The sequence below is a fragment of the Hyperolius riggenbachi genome, chromosome 4, assembly GCF_040937935.1.
Source record: "Hyperolius riggenbachi isolate aHypRig1 chromosome 4, aHypRig1.pri, whole genome shotgun sequence".
Classification (NCBI taxonomy): Eukaryota; Metazoa; Chordata; class Amphibia; order Anura; family Hyperoliidae; genus Hyperolius; species Hyperolius riggenbachi.
The window spans coordinates 293,466,510-293,492,679 of NC_090649.1; the positions used below are offsets into that span (position 1 = coordinate 293,466,510).

The window sequence follows — 26,170 nt, forward strand, 5'->3', positions numbered from 1 at the left end:
ATAAATTGTGATAAGTAGTGACAAAGTTATTAGCGAATGAATGGGAGGTGAAAATTGCTCTGATGCATAAGGTGAAAAATCCCTGCGGGCTGAAATGGTTAACACACATAGAATATATCACGCTAGGTACGAGGCATATATACTGAGGCTGAGATTAATCGTAGTCAAAAACGTAAGCTAAGGTCATACACGTGAGATCAGATGGCTATGGTACAAAAGGCTGAGACAAAGGCTAGGTCATTAACTGGCTGGGGTCATACACAAGATATCAGATGGCTGCGGTGCAATTGGCTGAGACAAAGGCTAGGTCGATAACAGGCTAGGGTCATACACGAGATATCAGATGACTGCTGTACAATGGACTAGGCAAGAGAGTGCTCAGGAAAGCTAAGATCAAAAACTAAAGTCAGTCAGGCAGTCGCATTAATATACAATAATTGAATAGTAAGTCACATTGAAATACAATAATTGAGTTTTTTCACAGACAAAGTGCCCAGCGTGAGAGACTGCGGGATTGTCACCATAAAAATCACATTTCAACAGCAACTGGTCTGAGTGTATTAAGAGATAAAGATGCTAATCCTGCATTCAAAACTTTCAAAACTTTTTATGCTGTTATGATTTGGAGTTATCACATACTTAAGGAGCACTGGCCCTTTAATAGTCAGTACCAAACAGTTGCTTGCTGGGGGTTCTTTTTATCTATAATATATTCCTCCTCTTCCATTTATTTCACTGCCTAGCTGCCTATCTGAAACACGATCCTCTGCTCACTTGTGTTTACAAGCAAGGCTGAGGTGACTCAGTGATTGGAGGAGAAAAGAAAAAAAAAGTAAAGGGCAGAAATGACATCAGGATTTAGCCTACACTGTGGGCAAAAGACATGGTTCCCACCAGAAACAGAATTCTCTTCATTCACTAAAATTAAAATGTGGACAGTACAATACATGTGTTATGTAAGTAGATCAAGTATTTATCTACTTATATATGTCTTTTTTTCCCTGGCATAATATGGCTAATCCTACTGCGTTAAATACACGCAGGAAGGAGCAAAGACCAACGCCCAGGAAAAACAACCAATCAGTGAAGCCTGCAGGCAATGTGTCAGCTGACTAATTACTCAAAGCGCGTCTGAGAGAATAAGAACCTCTCAGCGATGCACGCGCCCGTCTAGAGGAGTGCTTAGCCACGTCCACAGGGGAGCTGGGGATGCCACCGGAAGAAGACGCTCCATCTCTGGAGCTGGACGCGACCTCGCTGGAGCCGCTGACAGGTAAGATCTTTACAGAATATAAATATGAAACATAAAAAACTGGGCTCTGAGTAGACACATCTGGTGTGTTCTTAGTAAGTCTCCAGGTGTTTACAAGATTAATTGTAGGAGACTCCCCTGGTTAAACCATAACCCCTGTGAATAGGGGAAAAGCACCAAACAGTTACCTATAAGAGATCTTTAAATTAATAAGAGCCCAGTTTCTTGTCATTAGCGATGTGATATACGGTTTACAGGAAATCATAAGCCTAAAAGGATTGGAAAAGGACAGCATGGGCACAGGATGACTGCAGGGGATGCAAGAGAGCCCCAGGTAAGTTATCTGTTTTTTTAGGCTTAAGATTCCCTTTAAGCCATAGAACAAATGTAAATACAGGAAATTGAATCTACTAAAGACTCGATAAGTATAAAGGTGGAGAAAGAAGGGTGCACCTCAAAAAATGGGGAAAAGAAAGGAAGAAAAATAATTAAACATTATCCCTCAGTTGCCGAGCTGTGTCTGTACTTAAGATAGGAAGTCACATTGGCCTATTTCCCATTATATGAAGAGAATCATAAACTGAAAAGAGAGTAGTAGGTTCTATTACCTTAAAGTGGGTCCGAGAAGAACTTTTACTCATTGCATAATTGTGTTCCTTTCCTATTGTTTATAGGGCATTCCTCAAGCCAAATACATTTTTTTGTTTTAATACTCTAATCCCCTATAAACTAAGCAAGCCTCGCCCACAGGTTTTCAAAGAGCCTTGGCAGTAGCAAGGGCTCATGGGAGCTCAGTCTGGGCAGGAGGAGGGGGAGGTATTACTAGCCAGAGATTTTAGAGGCAGAGGGGAGGAGGAGGGGGATTAGGTTTTTTTTTCACAGAACATGCAGATAAGCTTGCCTGTTTGTAATGTTTACAAACAACAACGGCTGCTGTCATTGTATCACAGGAAGAAATAATCATATTTTATTGAAGATGGTTGCAGCTAGATTTGCTGTCTAAACTATCTAAACTTTAGATAAGATATATAGACAAGTTACTTGTTATAGTTAGTTTTTCATCTCGGATCCGCTTTAAGGCAAAGACCTCATAACAGCAACGTAATCCATCTAGATGGATATTAGAGTCCCAAATATATGTTCACAAGGGCCTCGATTTATAAAGGGCTGTGTGATAAAAAAAAATCAGGTCGGTAAAATGCTGCATTTGGCATTTTAGACTTTTGTTTGCTAATTCATAAATATTTTCACAGGTGTGGAAGAAGTTCCGTAATTTAACGAAAAAATTGGCTTAATTTCACAAAAACCTGTTCAGTAACAGCAGAAGAGTGAGGAGTTGTCTCTTTTGTTACATGCAGTGAGACCATTACAATAGTAAGAAGCATCCCCGACAACCCTTTAGAATGTTTTACATGTTTGTTATACTCCCTCTGCTCCCTGTGAATCTGTCCATTAGTATTTCTTAACATTATTATTTTATTGCCACAGTTTAGATGAACTTCCAAGAAACATTAAACACACTATGCCTAGGTGATTTCCCCACTTGCTCCTCTGCATCTTCAAACAGGAACCTAAAGGGTTAAACGTCTGAAGAGCTGCAGGGGAAAGCTCTTCTGTTCCTGCTCTCTCACCTCCAATGCCTGGGGGGTAGAAAAGCTCAACCCTCCCGAGAACATATCGCAGCCTATCAGCGGGACTTGCAGGAGACGGGGGCTGTTTCTATTGGCTCTCTGCTCTTGTAAGTCATAGGTTATCCCTCTCTTCTTCTGTGAGTCAGGGGCTCCCGCACAGTTTCCGCCACATCAGAGCTGCTGGTCATCACATGTTTCTGGGCTTTATCCCATGTTCTAATTTTCATGAATTGACATTTGCTGACATTTATTGTGGTATTTACCACACAAGCTGGTAATTTACCTCACTCCTCAGTAATTTCAGCTTGCCATGCGGTAACAGCCTTTATGAATTGACATTTTCCTAAGTGCTCGGTAAAGTCAGCTGTTTTCTGCATTACTGAATGCGGTAATTCTTTATGAATAGAGGCCAAGCTGAGGTGATATGAAATAATTTTCAGTTACTGCTTCCTCTCACTGGACACTGGACTCCTGTCACCTGTGTTATCAGGAGAGATGGGTAAACTCGTTTCATAAAAACTGTTATAAGTTATGACATCATTCCCAACAACCAATGACGTGCGCAGAGGGCGCGGCTATCTTCCTGATTTCAGGAAGCCGCGCAGCGCCGTCATTCTTACAGGACACGCACGTGAGCAAGCGCCGACTGCAGGCGTGAAACGGCTGTTGTGCCGTCCGTTCTTCCCTGGTCACCCACGTCCCCAACACCCCAGCACCGCCATCACTCAAGGTTTGTGACAGTTACGTTGACAGACGAAAACGATGTGATGTTCATGCAACAATGAATGTATATATGGCTGCAAGATACAATTAAAAGCATTTAAAGTGACAGTGCCCGGCCTGCCTCAAATGTACTAAAACTTTGTATAACCTGCCTCTGCTTTCAGTCTGCCGGTCTGCACGCCACCAAGCTTGTCTGAATAAGCCTCCATATGGGTGTAATACTGGGATGTGTGTAATACAACTCATGCAAGTGCAGTTTGACTCCCCCCTTTTCCCTCCAGAAAGTTTCTGCTGAGTGCCGAGTGGTATCCAATCCTGCTGTGTACCTGACTAATTTGTGTATCCCCACCCAGAGCACCAGTCGCATAAATGTTTGCAGAGGGAGGCGCACCAGATGTGAATCTGGAGGAAAGCGAGAGTGACTCAGATTCCTCTCTGGACTTTCCACTGATAAGCCAAGGGGTCTCAGAAGGTCGTGAGGGAGCCAGTTCCATATTTAACCACAACCGTAGTCCTGCACTTGCGAATAGGGACGTGGTGACCAAGGTGTTGGAGATAAGACTGGGGGGTCTCTGTGAAAAAGAGACAAAGCTTTTTTGGACTGCCACTACTTTGAACAAATATAAAGAGGAGGGATTCATCGCCCGGGGCTTCAGATCCTATATAGAGCCATCCGAGTACCGAGAGGATAAGAAGTTCATAGAAAAGTGGGAAACCGCACACTTGAACTACTGTAGGACCCTACAAGAGATTGTCAGGGAACGCACCATTGAAGAACACAATAAAATCTCGGAGGAGCTCCAGAAAACCAGAGAACAACTGCAGGAAACAACAACGGAAGAGGGTTTTGTGTCTATTATATCAAAAATTGAAAAGAAGATTCTACCTATTCAGAACGAACTCAAAACCAGGAAACTCAAAAAGTTCCATAGAGATCAGGACGATTTCAAAAAAGGTAGAATATTCTAATGGGGCCAAGGAGGCACACCAGGCCGGGGATCCAGACCAAGAAAGGGGAAAGGTTATTGGACAACCGACTCCGGATCAGACTCTGAAAGTGACAAGCCCGCAACTAAACCCAAACCGAAACAACTAAAGAAAAAAAGGCAGGGCAAAAATATCGAATCGAAAAATCGAAACCAGTACCCTCGAAACCATGTGCCTCTATCCCTTTAGACGAAGAATCCGTCGAGGAGGGAGAGGTCGACAATCAGAGAAATGTAACCTGGGACTCGCCGGTAGCGACCAGGAGTCACCCAAGCAGCAACAAAATCAAGAGAAGGAGAACAAAGGAGTAGATGGAGGGGAGGGGCAGGTCCCCCAGCCCCCTGTGGAAGGAGAACTACAGGTGATCAACTTGAGTGAACGAGAAATACCGGAGATGTGTATGGCCCTGCTCAAAAAGGGTCTAGGGTTTTCACCCACACAAAACTTTGATTACGTGGATTTTTTTGTGGACCTTTACAAAACCACAAGAAAAATGATGATTACCCAGCTTTACCAAAGTGGGGAGGGTGTGGGAGGGCTCCAAGGACGGGATGATGGAGGCCAGACATCAACCATAGGCCCCATGTCCACTTTAGGGTTTAGTCCCATGGTGGACTGGGATGCCGCAGAGATGGAGGCACTCCGGATACTTGAGGAGCTTTGGGAGGAGGGAGGTTCATGTTGCATAGAGGAGGGAGAATCACCGCCATGTGGACTTTCTTTGGGCCACCCAAAAGACTTCCGGGCATGCAGGTCCACACGACTGATACCCATTCCCCCCGGGTCACCCACGGATCAGTTTCTTCCTGAGGTCGCTGCAGAAATGAAAGCCCTCTGCTACGATCGAGCTCCTAGCAATCTCAATAGAAATGATAGGATGGCGTCTGTCCCGGTTCTTAGACCATCTACTGCGCCCTTTACTCGTGGGGGTCCCAGCATACTTAGCCGACACGGTAGATGCCATCAATCTTGTAGAGAGCACGACATGGGAACCAGGCGATAAACTGGCCACAATCGATGTGGAAAGCTTGTACAGCAGAATACCCCACGAGGAAGGCATAAAAGCAGTACGCAGATACTTGGACAGAACAAACAAAGATGATGGGTACAAGGAGTACCTATGCGACTGTCTAAGATATGTATTGACACACAATGCATTTATGTTTGACGGAAGGTGGTACCACCAGACCTCTGGAACAGCAATGGGGACCTCTGTGGCATGTACCTACGCTGGTTTGTTCCTAGGAGCATGGGAGGAAGACTATGTGAGAACCCAAAGAAATCCATTTAGGGGCTATATAAAAACATGGGCCCGATATGTGGATGACGTGCTGGTGGTCTGGCAGGGAAGTACAGAGGAATTTGGCTCTTTTGTGGAGCTCCTCAATGACAATCGGGTGAACATGCGATTCACCTCGGAAATAAGCAGCAGGTCCATCAGTTTTTTGGACCTAAGAATTAAACCCGATGGCACCAAACTTGCATGTGAGGGGTTCAGAAAAACCACTGCTGTCAATTCCTTGCTGCACCGGAATAGCTTCCACCCAGAGCATGTAAAAACCTCGCTCCCATATGGTCAGTATCTGCGTCTCAGACGGAATAATTCCAGTATAGATACTTTTGAGACGCAGTCTTGTGAACTTACTGCACGTCTGGAAGCGAGAAATTATGATAGACCCCTCCTTGAAAGAGCATGCGAAAAAGCTAGAAGCAAAGATAGAACCTCACTCCTGTCCAGAAATGTAGAAGGTAAAAATAGGGCTAAGGGCCCATTTACCTTCACATTTGATTATACCCCAATGTCTAAGAAACTAACGGAGATTATTAAAAGAAATTGGGCAATAGTTACAAGAGATCCTGATCTCCAAAGAGTTTTCCCGGATCCCCCCAGGGTGGCATTCAGAAGAGCTCCCACCCTGGGAGATACCCTAACTAGAAGTGAATACCGCTCTCCGGTGGTGTCAAACTGGCTTACAGCCGCACGCCCAAAAGGGAATCACAGATGCGGCAATTGCAAGTACTGTCCACATATGTGGGAGGGCACAAACTATCAAATGGGAGGTACCCAGTGGGAGGTACGGGCTTTCATTACGTGCCAGACCAAATTCACTTCCTGTGTCATCTTCTGCCCATGCCTTTTTTTTCTACATAGGAAAGACTACTCGACCTTTGAAAGAAAGGGTGAAAGAACATTTTAAATCCATCAAGTCAGGAAAGGGAAGTCCAAGACTCATTGAACATGTGAGAGAGACCCATAGTGGGAATGCCAGATGTTTGAGATTTGCAGGGCTAATACATGTTTCCCAATCACGCCGGGGAGGGGATCGAGATCAAGAGCTGACTCGACGGGAGTCCCGTCTAATCTTACGCACTGAAGCCCTGGGACCACTGGGACTTAATGATAGACTCGAGCTTTCCTGCTTTCTGGATCCATAGCCCAGGGGTATGCTATTTCAACAATAAAATAACCACCAATATAGGGACCATGATCTCACTTCTAGCGAGCTATGGGGGTTCTCTCTCTCTTCCCCTTTTTCCCCCCCTGACCCTCCCCCCTTTCTAAGTTTGGCCATTTTGTAGGTACAATAGAAAGAAAAATTTATCATTTCACATATATATATTTATAAAATATATAATAATAGTGAAAAAGCCACCCGACTTTCACAGGGTGGGGGGTCCCCCCCTCCTCCTCACCCCAGGTTTTCTCCTCCTACTTCTGCTTTGTACACATAGAGTGGTGGCTCCCCTCTTCCTAGGAAGGTCCTCCTTTGGTGAAACGGTGTAATATACACCCAAGGACCACCAATAGGTGATCCATCACAGGTCCATCCCCTTAGACAGGTAGAGAGTGTGGGACGCAGCAGGTGTATATCTGCAATTTCCCTGCCAGGAACCAACAAATTCAAAAATCCCCCAGCATACTGTTGGGAACAAATGTAGAGGACCCTTGATGCCCGCAACGAATGATGCAGAGGCTCTGAGGTAGGTTTACCCCCTGGAGCCTGTCATGCAGGAACAACCAATAGGAGGACTTTGCCTTCTCTTTCTCTGTCTGTTTTTCCTCCTTCCCCCTTCTCCTTCTTCATCTCTACTTTGGGATGCATATGATCCATCTCTTCCCCCTCGTCGTGTTCTTAACCTTAGGGACGACTTTCGTGGCCTTTTAGGCCCCCAGCACTTGTCCTCATGGACCCGTATGGGTCCCATTCTCTGATCCCCCGGCCGGTATCCTCCTCTTTCCCTCCTCTGCCCTTTCCACACATCTCCAAATGGAGGAGGGGGGGTGGATGGGCGGTGGGAGGGAATGTTTGACACACAGTAATAAGTAGCAGCCCAGAGTATTAGGGTAATAACTCTATTAAAGGAGCTCTCTAACACGCAGCTTTCCCTCCCAGTCTTTTTTAATGGGGTTATGTGGGTTCTTTTAAAAAGTGGGGTCATTCAGAGGTATAATCATGCAATAGAAATAAAGGTTTGAAATTGATTATACCCTCGCAGCGGAGGTGATAAGCTTTTGAAAAACAATTAGAATTTGATCAACGTTATTTAAGACTAAAAAACTCTGTCACTGCCCTATCTCTAACCTCTAGTTTCATGCACAAAACATATAAGCATGCACCGAATTGCACTTTAAAACATGTTGGTTAATAATACACGCACGTTTACAATGGTTTTAACGAAGGAGAGAGAGAAACACATAAGTAATGTTTTCATTCGTTTAATTTGCACTTATTTTGTGTCACAAATGGGGATTGGCACCCAATAGCACGCAGCGTGCGGTGGATGCCTTCCCCTCCTATCAGATGTATGAGTATGGAGGTAGCCAATAGTCTCATATGTTTACACTATTACGCGGGCTATCTCCGCCCCTTCACCCCTGAACCCACTGACATCATTCCCAACAACCAATGATGTGCGCAGAGGGCGCGGCTATCTTCCTGATTTCAGGAAGCCGCACGTCGCCGTCATTCTTACAGGACATGCACGTGAGCAAGGCGTGAAACGGCTGTTGTGCCGTCCGTTCTTCCCTGGTCACCCTTGTCCCCAACACCCCAGCACCGCCATCACTCAAGGTTTGTGACAGTTACGATGTGATGTTCATGCAACAATGAATGTATATATGGCTGCAAGATACAATTAAAAGCATTTAAAGTGACAGTGCCCGGCCTGCCTCAAATGTACTAAAACTTCGTATAACCTGCCTCTGCTCTCAGTCTGCCGGTCTGCAAGCCACCAAGCTTGTCTGAATAAGCCTCCATACGGGTGTAATACTGGGATGTGTGTAATACAACTCATGCAAGTGCAGTTTGACACCCCCCTTTTCCCTCCAGAAAGTTTCTGCTGAGTGCCGAGTGGTATCCAATCCTGCTGTGTACCTGACTGTTATAAGTTACACTCTTGTTTCTGTGAAAACAGCCACATTTCCAAATATTTCATGAGATTATTAATTAGATGCATTTTTTACCTGTGCATGTAAAAGCGAAAATTCAATGCACCATAAAAGGGCTATATTGCAATGTAAATCTTTTTTTTCTGGTAACTTTCTTTATGCATTTTGTATTTGTTTTATGTGTTGTTTCCATGTTATTTTCTGTCACAGATTGACTTGCTAATGAGTGGAAACACCCTACAAAGTTTAAATACAAGCACTTTAAACAGCCAGATTGCTGAGCTACATGCCATGTTGGCCAAGGAGGAGCAAATCAACACAGAACTAAAGGGAGACAAGGCCTTACTAGTTGACCATGTTGGTCATCTACAAAACCAGGTAACTACTAGTGACAATACATATAATCTGATAATACAGAGCTATGCAATAAATACATAGCTCCCAACTGTCCCTCTTTTGGAGGGACAGTCCCTCTTTGGGAGCCCTGTCCCTCTTTCCCTCTTTCCTCCTCATTTGTCCCTCTTTCAGGACTTTGTCCCTCTTTCTATGTAAATATATATATTTCTCTACTAAAAATGTGTTTGACTCTAAACTTTATTCCCATCCTGTAAATTGATATATTACTAATTTTAAAATGTTAATATGAAGGAAAATTAACCAGGATAGAAAGGACAAGTGTGGTTTGAATTATAAAGCAACATATTTTTCTTATGAAATCTTTATGGTATGCGTGACTAGGGGTGTGGTCAGGGTTGTGGCAGGGGCGTGGCTTAGTGGTCCCTCTTTCTCATCTCAGAAAGTTGGGAGGTCTGTAAATTACAAACCTGCATACATTACAAGTACAAATAACATGATGCTTTCCACTGATGCTTACAACAAATGCATGCAAGTTAACAAATGCATGAATTGTGGTATTGTTAGCTACTGGAAAATCAGTTTCTGCTGACAAAGGCATAGGTTGGAGTGGGCATGTATGGTGCAGGATCAAGAGTTCAGTGCCGGCTGCTGGATTGCTCAGATGTAGGACTGGATTAAGTGTTGGGTGGCTGTGCAAACACATGGAACATCAAGCATAGAAAACAAACACAAGATTCATAAGAGCAAAATTTCATTCACCATCTCTTGCTTCCTCTGTCACCCTCACACTTTTGTCAACATCCTTGGCTCTACCTCTCCTGCACACTCTCTAACTTCAGTGGTCTTGTGTGCCTTCTCTCTGCTTTACATTCCATAATGCTGCCCATTGTCCTGATCACATCAAGAAAAAAAAAGTAGGAGAATTATTTATCAAGTGGTGATAGTGTGCAGCTTCATAGCTTTCCTCTTATCACAGAGCTTCTCAGAACATATCATCAGCCTATTTATAAAAGACTGATGTGGTGCTGTTGAGTGCTTCTAATCTTAACATGACTTAATGAACAGCAATGTTCTTCTGGTTGCTGGCCCTTCACTGGTTTGTACAGGTCACAATATGTTGAGAAAGTCTTGTGACTTGGTTGCACAATGAAAGAGCCATTGAGTATGCTGCTGTACCTTTCAGAGAAATTGTTGTGATTGGTGGCTGTGGTATTGACCACAGGTCAAATCCCTGATTAGGAGGACCTTGCGATCACCGCTAACCACAAGCTCCTGTGAGGACTTGTTGTCTTGAATATTTTTTGCCACCACAAAGGAAACAAGGGGTTTTGTTACAATAAATTAAGAAGAAATACATACCATAGAGAAAATAATCATGTCCCCTAATTACATAAACAGGTTAGCATAATTTCCTCTATATAACATGTTTCTCATACACAGTCATAATTTCTAATTATCATAATTTTCCTTTCAAAATCATGTGGCTGAAGGGGACCAGTTATTCATAGGGAGCACTTACCCCTACCCCCCACCCCCAGCCATTTAACTCCATCCCCCCCATAGAATGGTTCAATTTACTCACCTGCATCTGTACAGCTTTAGTAACAATAACAATAATATTTTTAAAGCACTTTTCTCCCTGGGAACTCAAAGCGCTGTGACCTGCATTATACAGTCTCAAAGGCTCGGGAAAAGAGGTGGGTTTTTAGCCGTTTCTTAAAGCTGTCCAGAGAAGGAGCCTCTCACACTGACTGTGGAAGCGACACAATAAATGAGAGAAAAGACTGGCACTAGATATCAGCAGGAGGCATAGGTCTGATACACCCGATTCCTACTCAATGCGTACATGTGCAACTCAGAGACAAACACTGTAATTGTAGCAAAAAGGAGAGCGAGGCACTGTGATTGCACAAGTGAAATACCTTTAATCCATGGTGGGATGACACATCAGGGTGAACAGTGGGGGTGAGGGAGGCCTGACAGCTGTTTCGCTTTAAGACAAAGCTTTCTCAGAGGCCAATGGAAAGAACCTTAGAAGCCTATGACAGCCGATCGCCAGGATTGGCCGGCTGGGGACGGGAGGGTTTAAAAAAATAAAATAAAGACATAGTAAAAAATAATTTAAAAAAGTAACATGAATATTGATAAAAAAATAAACACTGGGGGGTGATCAGACCCCACCAACAGAGAGCTCTGTTGGTGGGGGGAAAAGGGGGGGTCACTCCTCTGTTGTCTTGTGCGGCCCTGCAGCTTGGCCTTAAAGCTGCAGTGACCAATTACAGAAAAAACAGCCTGGTCTTTAGGGGGGTTTAGCACTGTGGTCCTCAAGTGGTTAAATCATTTTACTGTGTGAGATTTCCTCTCACCATAATGTAATATAACAAAATATAGACTATGGCCACCAGATGGCAAAATGTGTGTATTACATCCATGTAATTACTGCATTGCCACTGCTGTATATTGGAGAACAAATGTGTATCATGCAAATATACTTTGCATTTTTTTTATAATTTCCATTCCCTTCGAAAAATCTAATACAAATTGCATAATTTCAACATATTAGACATTATATAGGAGGTCTATAAACAGCATGTACAGTATTAGGCTCCCTGCACACTGCATGCGATTCCGATTCCGCGTTTTAATCGGTGTTTACATCCAATTCCGATTTTTAATCTTTACTGCATCCTGCATTTTTTTATCTGTTTTTCTGTTGAATGTTTTCAGGGAAAATCGGATTTGAAAATCGGAATCGGAAACGGAATTGGAATCGCAAAACAGATTTGCAGTGTGCAGGGATGATCCATTTTGTTGTGCAGCCTAGGATGAGCCATTTTGTTTTGCAGCCTAAAATGATCCATTTTTTTTGTATAGCCTAGGATGAGCCAATTTGTTTTGCAGCCTAAGACAGTGTTTCTCAAACCTGTCCTCGTGATTCCCCAACGGTGCAAGTTTTGCAGGCAACCTCACCTATGCACAGGAGGGGTAATTAGTGTTTCAGCTACATTGAATCCACCTAGCTGAGACACTAATTAACCCACCTATGCGCAGGTGAGGTTGCCTGCAAAACATGCACTGTTGGGGAGTCATGAGGACAGGTTTGAAAAAACACTGGCCTAAGATAAGCCTTTTTGTTGTGCAGCCTAAGATGAGTGGATAAGACATTTTGTTGTGCAGCCTAGGATGAGCCATTTTTGTTTTATATAGCCTAATAAGAGTCATTTTGTTGTATAGCCTAGGATGAGCCATTTTGTTGTACAGCCTAGGATGAGCCATTTTGTTGTACAGCCTAGGATGAGCCATTTTGTTGTACAGCCTTGTATGAGCCATTTTGTTGTGCAGCCATTTTGTTGAACAGTATGAGCCATTTTGTTGTACAACCTAGGATGAGCCATTTTGTTGTGCAGCCTAGGATGAGCCATTTTGTTGTACAGCCTAGGATGAGCCATTTTGTTGTGCAGCCTAGGATGAGCCATTTTGTTGTGCAGCCTAGTATGAGCCATTTTGTTGTATAGACTAGTATGAGCCATTTTGTTGTGCAGCCTAGTATGAGCCATTTTGTTGTGCAGCCTATGAGAAGCAATGTTGTTGTATTGCTTAGGACAAGCCATTTTGTTTTGCAGCTAAGGACAAGCTATGTTTTTGTGCAGCCTATGACAAGCTATTTTGTTATATAGCCTAGGACAAGCCATTGTGTTATTAAGCCTAGGACAAGCCTTTTTGTTATATAGCCTAGTACAAGCCATTTTATTGTATAGCCTAGGATAAGCCATTTTATTGTACAGCCTAAGACAAGCTTTCTTATTGAATGGAAGAAAGCTGACAATTGATGTTAGGTGTTCATTTGTAATCACACTTGAAGTAGCAGAAAAACAGTTTGTTCTTGAGCCATTTTTTGTGCGTAGGGGTTATCAATGTAGCACTGTCACACACCATATGCATTTGACAAATCACTGGAGAAAACAGATTTTCTGCCAATATACAGAGAAAAAACTTACACTAATTAGAAGTTGTGTAATCAGTACTTTCTTCCCCAAGGTGTTTGTACAGAGTGTAACTAGCAGAAGAGTCGTAAGAATTCCAGTACAATTCATGATGAAGTTTAGCTATTTTAAGACATTGTTACAGCAAAGAACTATAAACTAAGAATACTTTTAAAACCACTTGATGTCCACAGTGGTAAACCCCCCTAAAGACCAGGCTAATTATTACTAAAATGGCCATTGCAGCTTTAAGGCCAAGCTGCAGGACCGCACAACACAGCACACGAGTGAATCCCCCCCCCCACACACCAACAGAGCTCTCTGTTGGTGGGGTCTGATCGCCCCCCAGTTGTTTGTTTGTTTTTTTTATCAATCTTTATGTTCGTTTTTAAAAAATATTTTTTACTACCGGTATTTATTTAATTTTTATTTTTTTAGAAAAACCCTCCCTCCCCCCAGCTGGCCAATCAGGCGATCGGCTGTCATAGGCTTCAGCCTATGACAGCCAATTGCTCTCTTGTCCCCCAGGGGACAGCCGTGGCACACCTATTTTTTTTGTGTGTGTCCCTCAGACACTTGTGTTGCATAGACAGCCTTGGTAATTCCTACTGTGCCACTGCCAAGCCCAGCACATAAAATGACTACCTGTGTGTGTGACAGGCAGCTGCACATTTGTAATCCCAATCACTGCACCTGTTCACTGTTCAGTGCACCTACCTACCTATATCTACCTATACCTACGTGATCGCACGCATTGTTAATGCCACCAGTCATTGCACCTGTTCAGGATACCTGTGTGTGACAGGTGCACATTTGTAATTCCAATCACTGCACCTGTTCACTGTTCAGTGCTTCTACCTACCTACCTACGTGAGCGCAAGCAGTGTTATATACCACCAGTCATTGCACCTGTTCACGGTACCTGTGTGTGACAGTTGCACATTTGTAATACTAATCCCTGCATACTTGTTTACTGCACCTGTGTGACCGCATGCTGTTTAGTATACCAGTCCGTGCATACCTGTTAACTGCACCTGTGTGACAGCTGCATATTGTATTGTAATACCAGTCACTGCTACCTTTCACTGCACCTGTGTGACTGCACATTGTATTAGTCAAGTCAGTGCATACCTTTCACATCATCCCCCCGATATGGACAAAACAGGTAGAGGCAGAGGCGGGGCAGACCCAGAAGCAGGCCACCCGGCAGGTCTGTTCAAGGTCGTGCTGACGTGATTTCGTGCGGCCCTTGCCCAAAGTACAGTGCACAGAAGAAGGCATGTCCCATCAACTCCCAAGATCGTCAGGACGTGGTTGGCTATTTAACACAGAACACCTCATCTTCCGCATCCATCAGCGCTACTCCAAGTACCACATCTGCTACATTTGACACTTCGCAGGAGTTATTTGGTGGAGAAATCACTGATTCACAGCCATTATTGTTACAACAAGATGAAGGCGCTAAGCAAGTTACACCACCTCATATGTCTGAGTTAGGCGACACTATGGACGTAAGGTGTGAGGAGGAGGATGATAAAGTACCTGCTGTTGGTGCAGTTTTGGAGGTGTCTGATACAAGCAAAGCTTTGGTGGATGATTATGATGATGATACTGCCATGGATGCCATGTGGGATCCTAAGAGACACGATGACCAAGGGGACAGTTCAGAGGGGGAGCCAGAGAGGAGTAGGAGGAGACGAGTTGCTGAAGGAAGCAGGGGGAGCTCGTCATCAGAAAAAGCTGGTGGCAGTGTCCGGCGCCATGTATCGCCACCTATGGACAGCCAGCCAACAAGCCCTGCAACGTCAGCTGCTGACGCCACCATAGTGCCCACACCCCAGGGCGGCTCAGCGGTGTGGAAATTTTTTAGTGTGTATGCCAAGGATCAGAGCAATGCCATCTGTACTCTCTGCCACCAAAAATTGAGCCATGGAAAGGCCAACACCCACGTAGGGACAACTGCCTTACGAAGGCACATGCTGAAAAGGCACAAACTGCAATGGGAAGACCACCTGAGCAAAAGCAGCACACAAAAGCAAAGCCAGCCTCCTTCTCCTCTTCCTCCTTCAGGTGCATCATCTTCTTCAGCCGCTTTCTCCCTTGCACCTTCATAATCACAGCCAACCTCCTCCACTCCGGCGACTCCGCCTCTCACCTTGAGCGGCTCCAAGCAGCACGCAAAAGAAAAGCCACCCTCCTTCTCCTTCAGGTGCAGCATCTTCAGCCGCTTTCTCCCTTGCACCTTCACAGCCACCCTCCTCTACTCGGCCTCTGCCCTTGAGTGGTTCCTGCTCCTCTGCCCACAGCAGCCAGGTGTCCGTGAAGGAAATCTTTGAGCGGAAGAAGCCAATTTCTGCCAGTCACCCCCTTGCCCAGCATCTGACAGCTGGCGTGGTGGACCTGTTAGCTCACCAGCTGTTACCATACCAGCTGGTGGACTCTGAGGCCTTCTGCAAATTTGTGGCCATTGGGACACTGCAGTGGAAGATGCCAGGCCGCAATTATTTCTCCAAAAAGGCGATACCCAAACTGTACCATGAAGTTGAGAGGCAAGTGGTGTCATCTCTGGCACACAGCATTGGGTCAAGGGTCCATCTGACCATGGATGCCTGGTCTGCCAAGCACGGTCAGGGCAGGTACATTACGTACACGGCCCATTGGGTCAACCTGGTAACCGATGGCAAGCACGGAGTACGTGGCTGTGCAGCGGACCTAGTGACACCTCCACGGCTTGCAGGCAGGCCTGCTGCCACCTCCGCTCCTCCTGCTACATCCTCTTCGCTGTCGTCCTCCTCCTCCTTGGCTGAGTGGCAGTTCAACTCTACTGGTGCTGCGATCTCCTCTCCAGCTACACAGCCCCAGCTCCCCAGGGCCTATGCTGCATGCCAGGTACGACGGTGTCACGCCATCTTAGACATGTCTTGCCTCAAAGCGGAGAGTCACACTGGAGCAGCTCTCCTGGCTGCTCTGAACAAACAGGTGTATCAGTGGCTGACCCCGCACCAACTGGATATCGGCAACGTGGCGTGTGACAACGACAGCAATCTCATTTCAGCTTTGAATTTGGGAAAGTTGACACATGTACCGTGCATGGCACATGTGCTCAGTCTCATAATTCAGAGATTTGTGTCTAAGTACCCAGGCTTACAGGACTTCCAAAAGCTGTACAGGAAGGTGTGTGGGCATTTCAGGCGGTCTTACACGGCCATGGCACGCTTTGCCGATATTCTGCGGAGAAACAACTTGCCGATGAGACGCTTGATTTGCGATAGCCTGACTCGCTGGAATTCGACCCTCCTGATGTTCAACCGCCTGCTGCAACAGGAGAAAGCCGTCAAACAGTATCTCTACAACTACAGTCAAAGGACACAGTCTGGGGAGATGGGGATGTTCTGGCCGAAGTACTGGACACTGATGTGAAATGCCTGCAGGCTCATGCGGCCGTTTGAGGAGGTGACAAACCTGGTGAGTCGCCATCAGCGACTTGATCCCATATGCCTTCTTCCTGAAGCGTGCCGTGCGTAGAGTGGTGGATCAAGCTGTGGAGGAGCGTGAACAGGAACAGGAGGAAGAGTTGTGGGGAAGAGGAGTCAGATGATGAGGAAGGTGTTGTTTTGGAGGAGAAGGAGGAGGCGGAAGAACAACCACAGCAGGTGTCGCAGGGGGCTTGTGTTGCTCAACTTTCCTGTGGTATTGTTTGTGGCTGGAGGGAGGAGGAGAACTTAGCTGACATCACTGAGGAAGAGCAAGAGGAGATGGATAGTACGTCTGCATCCAACTTTCTGCAGATGGCGTTTTTCATGCTGTCCAGCCTGTTGAGGGACCCACGTATGAAAAAACTCAAGGGGAATGAGCTGTACTGGGTGGCCACGCTACTAAAACCTTGGTATAGGCACAAAGTGGCGGAGATGTTTCCAAATTACCAGAAGGCAGAAAGGATGCAGCACTTGCAGAACAAGCTGGCAACTATGCTTTACAATGCGTTTAAGGGTGATGTCACAGCACAACGCAATAAAGGTACCACTGCCATTAATCCTTCTCCCTGTCCACGCAGGCAAGGACAGGATGCTCCAGCGATCTCATGGTGATGTCGGACATGCGGACATTCTGTAGTCCAACGCCTCGCCTTAGCGCTTCCGGATCCACTCTCCACCAACGCCTCGACCGGCAGGTAGCCGACTACCTGGCCTTAAGTCTGGATGCAGACACTGTGAGCAGCGATGAACCCTTGGACTACTGGGTGCGCAGGCTTGACCTGTGGCCAGAGCTGTCCCAATTTGCCATGCAACTTCTGACTTGCCCTGCCTCAAGCGTTCTGTCAGAAAGGACCTTCAGCGCAGCTGGAGGCATTGTCACTGAGAAGAGAAGTCGCCTAAGTCAAAAAAGTGTTCAGTATCTCACCTTTATCAAAATGAATGAGGCAGGGATCCCGGGGGGCTACTGCCCGCCAAAGACTACGTCAGTCCAGGCACACAGCATCTCTGCCTGCACACCGTGTGACTGCCTGCCCCATGACTAAGTCGCTCCCCACACAGCATCTCTGCCTGCAGGCCGGTTGACTGCCTTCTCCGCCACCACCAACAGGGTCCAAGACTCCAGGCGGATTCCTGAATTTTTAAGGCTGCTGCTAGCAGCGGCCGCTATAATAATTTTTCTGGTGCGTGTACTTGCCTGCCTATTTTTTCTGGCTGCACTGCAGCTGCAACAACAAACAACAACAAAAGGCATGTACTTATGTCAATTCCCCTTCATGATCGTTACCTTGCCGCGTTGAAGGGGCTTGCGTATCACAATGAAGCAATGACCGACGGCTATATGAGTGTCTCGGGGGGTGGCACACCCAAGATAATAAGGTCGTTGCTTCATTGTGGACAGACCAAATTTAATCAGCTGGACAGTCACCGTTGTTCTGTCATGGAGCTACTTCAGCCTGGCGACTATATGGGATTGAAAACCGCTATCGCCTGCACTCTGGACATGGTGCGCACCAGTCCAGCACGGCCGTCACAACACAAACAGCTGTTTGCGGTGCATTACACAGTGAGTTTGGTCTGTCATTGTGAAGCAGTACTCTAATTACGCTCCCTGATTGATGTATACACATGCAAGATGTTTTAAAGCACTTTAGGCCTCCAATTTAGCATGCAATGTGATTTCTGCCCTTAAAACGCTGCTTTGCGTCAAATCCAGATTTTTTCCCCCGGGACTTTTGGCGTGTATCCCACTTCCCCATGCAAAACCTCAGATGTTAGACCCCTTGAAACATCTTTTCCATCATTTTTGTGGCCAGCATAAATGTTTCTAGTTTTCAAAGTTCGCCTCCTCATTGAAGTCTATTGCAGTTTGCAAAAGTTTGCATGTTTGGGGAGGTTCGCGAACGTGGTTCGGGCCATCTGTAGTCTGAAGGTGAGTGCTGGGCGGCAGTGGGTTCATCCCATTGTTTCAGAGAGGTTAAGTAGAGGTGTCTTTATGGCCCTTTACCAAGATCTTAGAAGACATTCTGCCCGTACTCCAAACAGGTGGTGTCCCAAATTGCTGGGTGCGCATGGATTCTGATAGGGAAAAATAAATAAGGAACTGTCTGCATAGACCTTTGATTTCAGTTTAGCTGTTTTAAAAAATAGTATATTATAATTAGTAATCCTAATCCTAAATAGGAGTTGCGTGGAATCTCTGAAGGTGCTCATACATTACTTGATTTTCACAGTAGATTCAATCATTATGATCGAATTTGCCAGAGACAACGTGGCCGCCTGATTATAATGTTGATCGATTTTAGGGCGGAATCAATTGAAACTATAATTCACTCCAGATGGTGGTAGCAGCGTTCGATTTCATGACAACCGACAGACCCCTAGCTGGTCTTACCCCCTACATAAAATATGTACCTTTTAGACCCGTGGTGAGTATTACAGCAGAGTTTAGGCTCACCTATCCACCGGCACACCTTCTCTTGTGTCCTATGTCTTCTCTCCATCGCTGCCGGGATGCCTGAACACCATGACCCGTACAGGTGCCCTGGCATTTTATAAATTGGAGCCATTCACACTTGTCACACTGCAACAGATCTGTGGGTTCATGCTGTAAGTGGGCTGCACTTCTGTGCAGTCTGTGATAATCCAGGGCAGATGCATTTACCATATATACCATATATAGGGGTAACACATCTGCCCCGGGCTACACCCAGACCACAGCCGACCATCAGAGTGGACACTACACTGTCCGGTCCTGCTTGCCGTGCATGATCCGGTGCAAGTGGGAACGCATCCTTAGTGTTTTGTAGCCATAGGCAGGCCTCCTAGGTGGTTCTTTACCAACATACAGCGACGGTTGATTTTTGAGCTCTGAGCTCCACAGTCAACAAATTATATAGGCGTTGATTCATAAAATCGAGGTAATACTGTCGTGCACAGACAGTTTTTCTGAGTTACGCTATTAGCGCGACACGCGGTACTCAAGTAGCATGATCGTTAGTAACGTACGTTATTGTAGCAATGCACACGTTACTTGAGTACTGCAGATAAGGGTAATATTGCCATGCACTGTCTGTATACGGCAGTATTACCACGATTTTGTGAATCAACCACCATAGTCTGATCCTGTAATAAAAATCCTGTAAATTCTTAAGTGGAAATTACCACCATTAGTTATCTGCCTGACTTGATGATGATTGTCACGTCCAGGCGGCTGCTATAGCGCTGCTGCGCACTCCCGCACACACATGTTGCCCCCCCCCTTCTCTGTTAGCCCAGAGATCAATGAATGGGAACAAGCTTCCCATTTATCGATCTAAGTCCCCGCTAGAAAGACCGGCGGCTTCTTTTCAGAAACCGCCGTCTTTCTAATGAAAAAAAGTTTCCCGCCCTCTATACCCTTCCTGGAAGCAAGGACGTTCGCTTCCAGGATTAAAACATTTTTTTTTTACTGTGGCCATCTTGTGTCCAAATAGTAAAACTACATCTACATTTCAATGAAATAAACAGACATTATTACATTTAAAATAACATTTTTATATATTAAAAAAAAAAATTACAATTAAAAAAAATAAACCCCAAACATAAATAGTTACCTAAGGGTATGAACTTTTTTAATATGCATGTGAAGTGGGTATATTACAATAAAAATGAAAAAATGCACCTTTATTTCCAAATCAAATATTGGTGCCATACTTTGTGATAGGGACATAATTGAAATGGTGTGATAACCGGGACAAATGGGCAAATGAAATACATAGGTTTTAATTATGGTAGCATGTATTATTTTAAAGCTATAATGGCCGAAAACTGAGAAATAATGATTTTTTTCAATTTTTGTCTTAATATTCCTGTGAAAATGCATTTAGAAAAAAAGAACTCTTAGCAAAACGTACCACCCAAAGAAAGCCTAATTGGTGGTGGAAAAAACAAGATATACTGTAGATCAATTCATTGTGATAATTAGTGATAAAGTTATTAGCGAATTAATGGGAGGTAGCTATAGCTCTCCCTTCTCCACAATCAATCTCCGCCAATCTCTGCCTCCTCCCCGCCCCTCTCAGTGAAAGAACACTGAGAGGGGCAGGGAGAGGCTGAGATCGGCAAAGGTTTACTAAGGAGGAAGCAGAGCTACAGCACAAAGCTCTGCCTCTTCCAGTAAGAAAAGCCCTGGGAGTCCTGGAACTTTGCAGGGCTATTTCTCGGTAATAAATCACTCGTTCTGCCGCGGGAATGTGGAGAATCCACTTGGAATATAATGCAGAACAGGATTAAATAAAAATTAAAAAAAAAAAAAAAAACAGGTAAAAAAAGAGACTTCAGAGTCTCTTTAAGTGTGTCTAGCTGCCACATGTTAAGTGTAATAATAATAAAGCATTTCTGTCTTTTCTTTTTCTCTTTGTTAGATAACAACCAAGGAGACCGATCTACTCCACATTTCTGCAAGAATAGAGGAGCTAGATAGGCACATTTCCACTATAACTTCAGAACACTCTCTACAGCGATCTCTGCAGTCTGTCAGGTGGAAGGAGATCTCAGACTTGGCAGGCTCCATGAAACAGGTCTCCAGGTCTTTAACTGAGCTCTCCCTTGAGAAATATTAGTACATCTGCCACCCGTGGCTTATTTTAAAGGAGAGTTAATGGCTTATGTGCAGATGTGTGCAGTCACCACCTGAAATCTCCTAATAATTTTCTTATCCTGAGAAAAATATGAAGGGTAACATAGCTGATCTCTTCTTTAAAGTGTACCTGAGATGGGGCCCCTGCAATAAAATATACATAGCATTCGGGGCTTGCACAGTAGTATTGTGCAGCCGCAGAATGCTTCAGGCGATGGAAGCGCATGTGCGGCCGGGCATGTGCACTTGGCCCCAGACCAGAAGACATTATGGGGCCAATTGCGTGTGAATGGAGAGGAAGAAGAGGACACAGTGGAAGCGATCAGGCCAAAGAAGGCTGGAGGGAAGCCCTAGATATGTATATTTTATTGCTAATCCGCCCTCTCAGGTTCCCTTTAAAACAAATTTTATTTTCCTGGCTGAAATTCTAATTCTGTGGCTGCAATAGCCTACCTGGGACAGTTATGCAGAGCAGTTTTCCAGGTTTCCCATATTTTTTTTATCTGCATACTTGATGAAGGTGAGTGCCAATGCACATCATAACTGAGCACATAGCATTTTCCTAAAGGTCAGCGATTTCAGCCTTCATGTTTACCGCATTGTAGATATATCTTAAGGCAGAGTAGATGAGAGGCAGATGCACAGTTGTCACGTTGTAATTCTTCCCTTTGATTGAGCTGGCGGCTCTCCCCAAAACAACGTAAAGAGAGAAGGAGGGCAGCACATTGACTACAGTACCTCACATTTATTTTTGTATGTAAAGACCTCTTCAGCTCAGAATATGGTTTCCAGCATTTTGGGAGCACACAGCTTAGAGTTAAGAATTACTTGTCATCATCTCCTTTTAGCTTTGTGTAACATACTTTAAAGATAAACGTTTCAAAGTGATGCAACTTCTTGTGCGATCATTCTCATGAAGTTCTGGTAATTATTTAATTAAGCAGCTTTTAGCTCAAAGGATACCAAAGGGGGGGGGGGAGGTGAGCAGGCATATACTGTCACCTGTGCCGATGCCTATCATTCCCCCGTTCTCCTCTCTGCCCCCTGCATTGTACCTGAAAGCTTCCCGGGATCTTCTTCTAAGTTGCCAGAGTCAGGGTGATTGCGCAGGCGCTGGCTTTGCTGCCTGTGGCTGGGAGCGCACTGTGCACGCCTATGACATCACTATGTCAGATGCATGACGTCATATGCGTCAGCCACGGGCAGCCGGGCCAGCGTCTGCGCAGTCATCTCCGGGCTAACGGGGGGCAACCCGGGCGCGCGTGCTAACGCGCAGCAGCACAATAGCAGCGGCTTAAATGGTTAAAGAGACACTGAAGCGAAAAAAATATATGATATAATGAATTGGTTGTGTAGTATGGATAATTACTAGAAGATTAGTAGCAAAGAAAATATTCTCATATTTTTAATTTCAGTTACATAGTGTTTTTTTATAACATTGCATCATTCTCTAATATTTGCAGTTTACACACTACTCAGCATTCTAAATGTGTTTACAGAGCAGTCTTGTAAACTATTGACCTGTCCTCTGGAGAGAAAAAGAAAATACTGTGACTGACAGTTGAGATAACAAGCCTCAGAAGACAGAGCTCTCTGCAACTTTGAAAGTTGTGGAGCTCAATGGCTTTATTTGCATCGATAACAACAGGAGTTTCTTAACTCTTCCTGTACTGGAAACAATATTAGACTTATGTCTCTGCTCCTAATGTTTTATTTCTTAGCTGTACTATACATACAAATTATTATGTCATAATTTTTTTTTCGCTTCAGTGTCTCTTTAACAAGAGGGAGGGACATATGCAATCTGTTGTAATTCCTACACCGTTCACCTGATTTGGATGTAAATTCCACTCAAATTATAGCTGACAGCCTGCAGTTAAAGCACATCGTGTTCATTTTCTTTCAAATCCATTGTGGTTGTGTATATAGCCAAAAATGTTAGAATTGTATCTGACTGGACCTGACTGTATATACACACACACATACACACTATGGTCAGTGCTGGTATGAAAAAATTTGTAGCAATGGCTCCTGCTTTGAATGTTTAATTACTCACACACCAAGGTGAGAGTTAGGCTTATTTTACGCCGTATATAGCGATTCCGATTTGCAATTCCGGTTTGTGATTTTCACTGGATGCTAGTAAAGCAGGAAGAAAAACGCAGAAAAAATGCAGCATGCAGGACTTTTTTTTATTACATCAAAATTCGGAATCACATGTAGAATCTCATCAAAATCGGAATCGCATGCAGTGCAAAAGAGCGAATAACATAAAAAATCAGGATCGCATGTAAAATTGCATCAAAATTGGAAATCAGAATCTGAATCACATGTAGTATAAAAGAGCCTTTATAGTGGCAAAAGTTTGCAGTTTGAGATTTCAAGTTTTGTAAATTCTTACCTATTTACAAATTAAAATGTAAAGTTGGTCTACAAACAAAAACAAGCTAAAATTTGGAGCCAATGAGGTAACTCAGAAGAAGCAGAAGAATGGCTAGAACCTTACTTAGGTGTTTATTGTTTTCTGTGTTTCCATTGGGATAATACCAATCACTAGTCCCTGTTATGGTTGGCACTAGTATAGAGAGTGAAGTAAATTTCAAAATGTTATGGTTGTCACCAGAGCAGGAATTTGAGATATTTCTGCAGTGGGAACATATGTCTTGGTGACAGAGATCAAAAGGGACTTACTCCTTCTCCTTTTGGGGGTTGTCAGTTCAAGTTCAGCACCATGGAAAGCACCTGATGTGCAGCACCTGAGATCATTACACTCATACAGCCAATCAATATGTTTGGGGATTCTTATCTCATCACTACTGTGCCAGCTTTCACATATGCATATTTATGAATTGCACCTGTTGTTGACTGGCTTGTTACACTATTCTTGCTATGCTGCCTTTCTTGTGACCTCGACTCAGCCTGTTATCACCTACCTGACCTCAGGCTGTGACTTTGACCATGTTCTACATTACCTGATCATCAGTTTCATTTCTCCATCTGAGCTGAGGTGTGTTTTCATCCCTCAGCTCAGCAACTGACATCTCCACAATCCACATCACAGTGTCACCTGTACTCCCTGTCACTGGTGTGATAATCCCAGGTGCCACAACATGGGTCCTCTGCCCACCAGAGGTACCATTTCATCATCCTTTCAGGGGTTCTGTGGTGAAGTCCAGGTGGCCACATTGACCCCATGCCGTGGGGTATTAACGTCATGAGAAGCAATTGCTGCAAATTAAATATGAATTTATATAGAGCTATGGGAAAAAAATCACCTAATGATCATGTGGCAGTACATTTCCTGTCATGCTAACATCTACTCATGTACTACTAAGCCACTGTACATGGATAGTCCATCAGAATTTATAAGGGCTTATTTACATTAACAGAAGACAAAGCCACACATTCACTGCCCATGAAATTACCTGTGCAGCTGTTAAGTATCTCAGTGTAGGAAGTAGTGAGAATGTGGCCTTCTTGGTTACTGTAAATGGCAACCATAGCCTGGCTGGCACTAAACCTGTCATGATGCTGTGAAGTACGGGACACTGAAGCAGTGTGATTTAGTGCACTTCACCAAGGCCTGGTTTCTCATTAGGCATGTTCCTGAAGACACCATATTGGAGGGGTGTCTGCTGCGGTGGCAAATAGTGCGATTTACTAATTTGAATCATTCGCAGTTGTCCATATGTGTTTGTAGAGAAAGGACTGGGCCATAAAGCATTTTAATATCGAAAAATGAACATATGGATAATCCATTTAGTCAGTTATGAAATGGGTGTAGCTAGGGATGTAATGTTTATTGATTAATTATATATAGTAGATATATATAATTGTTAATTATATATAGTAGATATATATAATTTGCCTATAGGCGCCAGAAATGTAAATCCAATGTTTCACTTGATACTGTTTGAATTGGTGGTAACTTAAGCAGGTGCTTGGTGAGTGACATGAACACTTACTGACTACTGCTGTTAATTACCTGTTTGAATGGGCCTAATAAGGGATTTCCTAGGCCTAGGACTTGCCTGGAAGATCAGGGTATCTGTTGATCTACACTGTGTCCCCTTTATGCTCTCACACAGATCTATTGGCTTTTCTAGAAGCTGCACTTGGAGTATATTTGATCAATACAATTACAGAAGGCAAGGCAAGCCTATGCCAAGGATAATATAAACCGTTTCATTTGTCTCTTGGCCAAGTACAGTTACTGCACACTAAGACATGAATGTTTACTGTGGTTAAAATATAATAAATCATGGTGCATAAAATGTTCTTGTGTCATTTTTACTTTTGTTACCAGGAGATTCTTTCTCTATCGGGATTCAAGGGATAACAAGCCACAAAACATGTTTATAGGGCAATGCAATATAAGTAGTCCCTTGTGTAGCATAAGGTCATTTATTTTATAACATTGCTAGAGGACATTACTCATGCCTTTTGCCCTTTCTATATAGGACGTTCACAAATTAAATCCATGAATTTATTAATATACATATTAATTTTAATACTGTGTGTAGGCAGCTGGAGTAGCAAACGATTATAAAATTGAGGACAGGTTGTCATGGTTACCAAAATGCTCATCTTTGCCTGGAAGTACAGTCGTCATAATCCTCAGTGTGCTGTACCTGTTTGTCAGACAGGATGACTTTCATCTCACAAGAAGTCATTATGAATTTGCTACCTGAAATACAGCTAGCACTATGCAACACATAGTGGATTAGGAGAATATATATATATATATTGATTT

At 44.1% G+C, this 26,170-nt stretch overlaps 1 protein-coding gene across 2 annotated transcripts in view; it reads left to right on the top strand.

Moving 5' to 3' along the window:
• Positions 1-25,650, top strand: part of LOC137503860 (early endosome antigen 1-like) — a 71,554-nt gene extending 45,904 nt beyond the window's left edge. For both annotated transcript variants that reach the window (XM_068231456.1, XM_068231457.1), the window contains exons 9-10: positions 9,194-9,361; positions 21,203-25,650. In XM_068231456.1, the coding sequence (XP_068087557.1) occupies positions 9,194-9,361; positions 21,203-21,400 (366 nt within the window). In that variant the 3' untranslated portion in view covers positions 21,401-25,650. The remainder of the gene's footprint in view (positions 1-9,193; positions 9,362-21,202) is intronic.
• Positions 25,651-26,170: the final 520 nt, after the last annotated feature.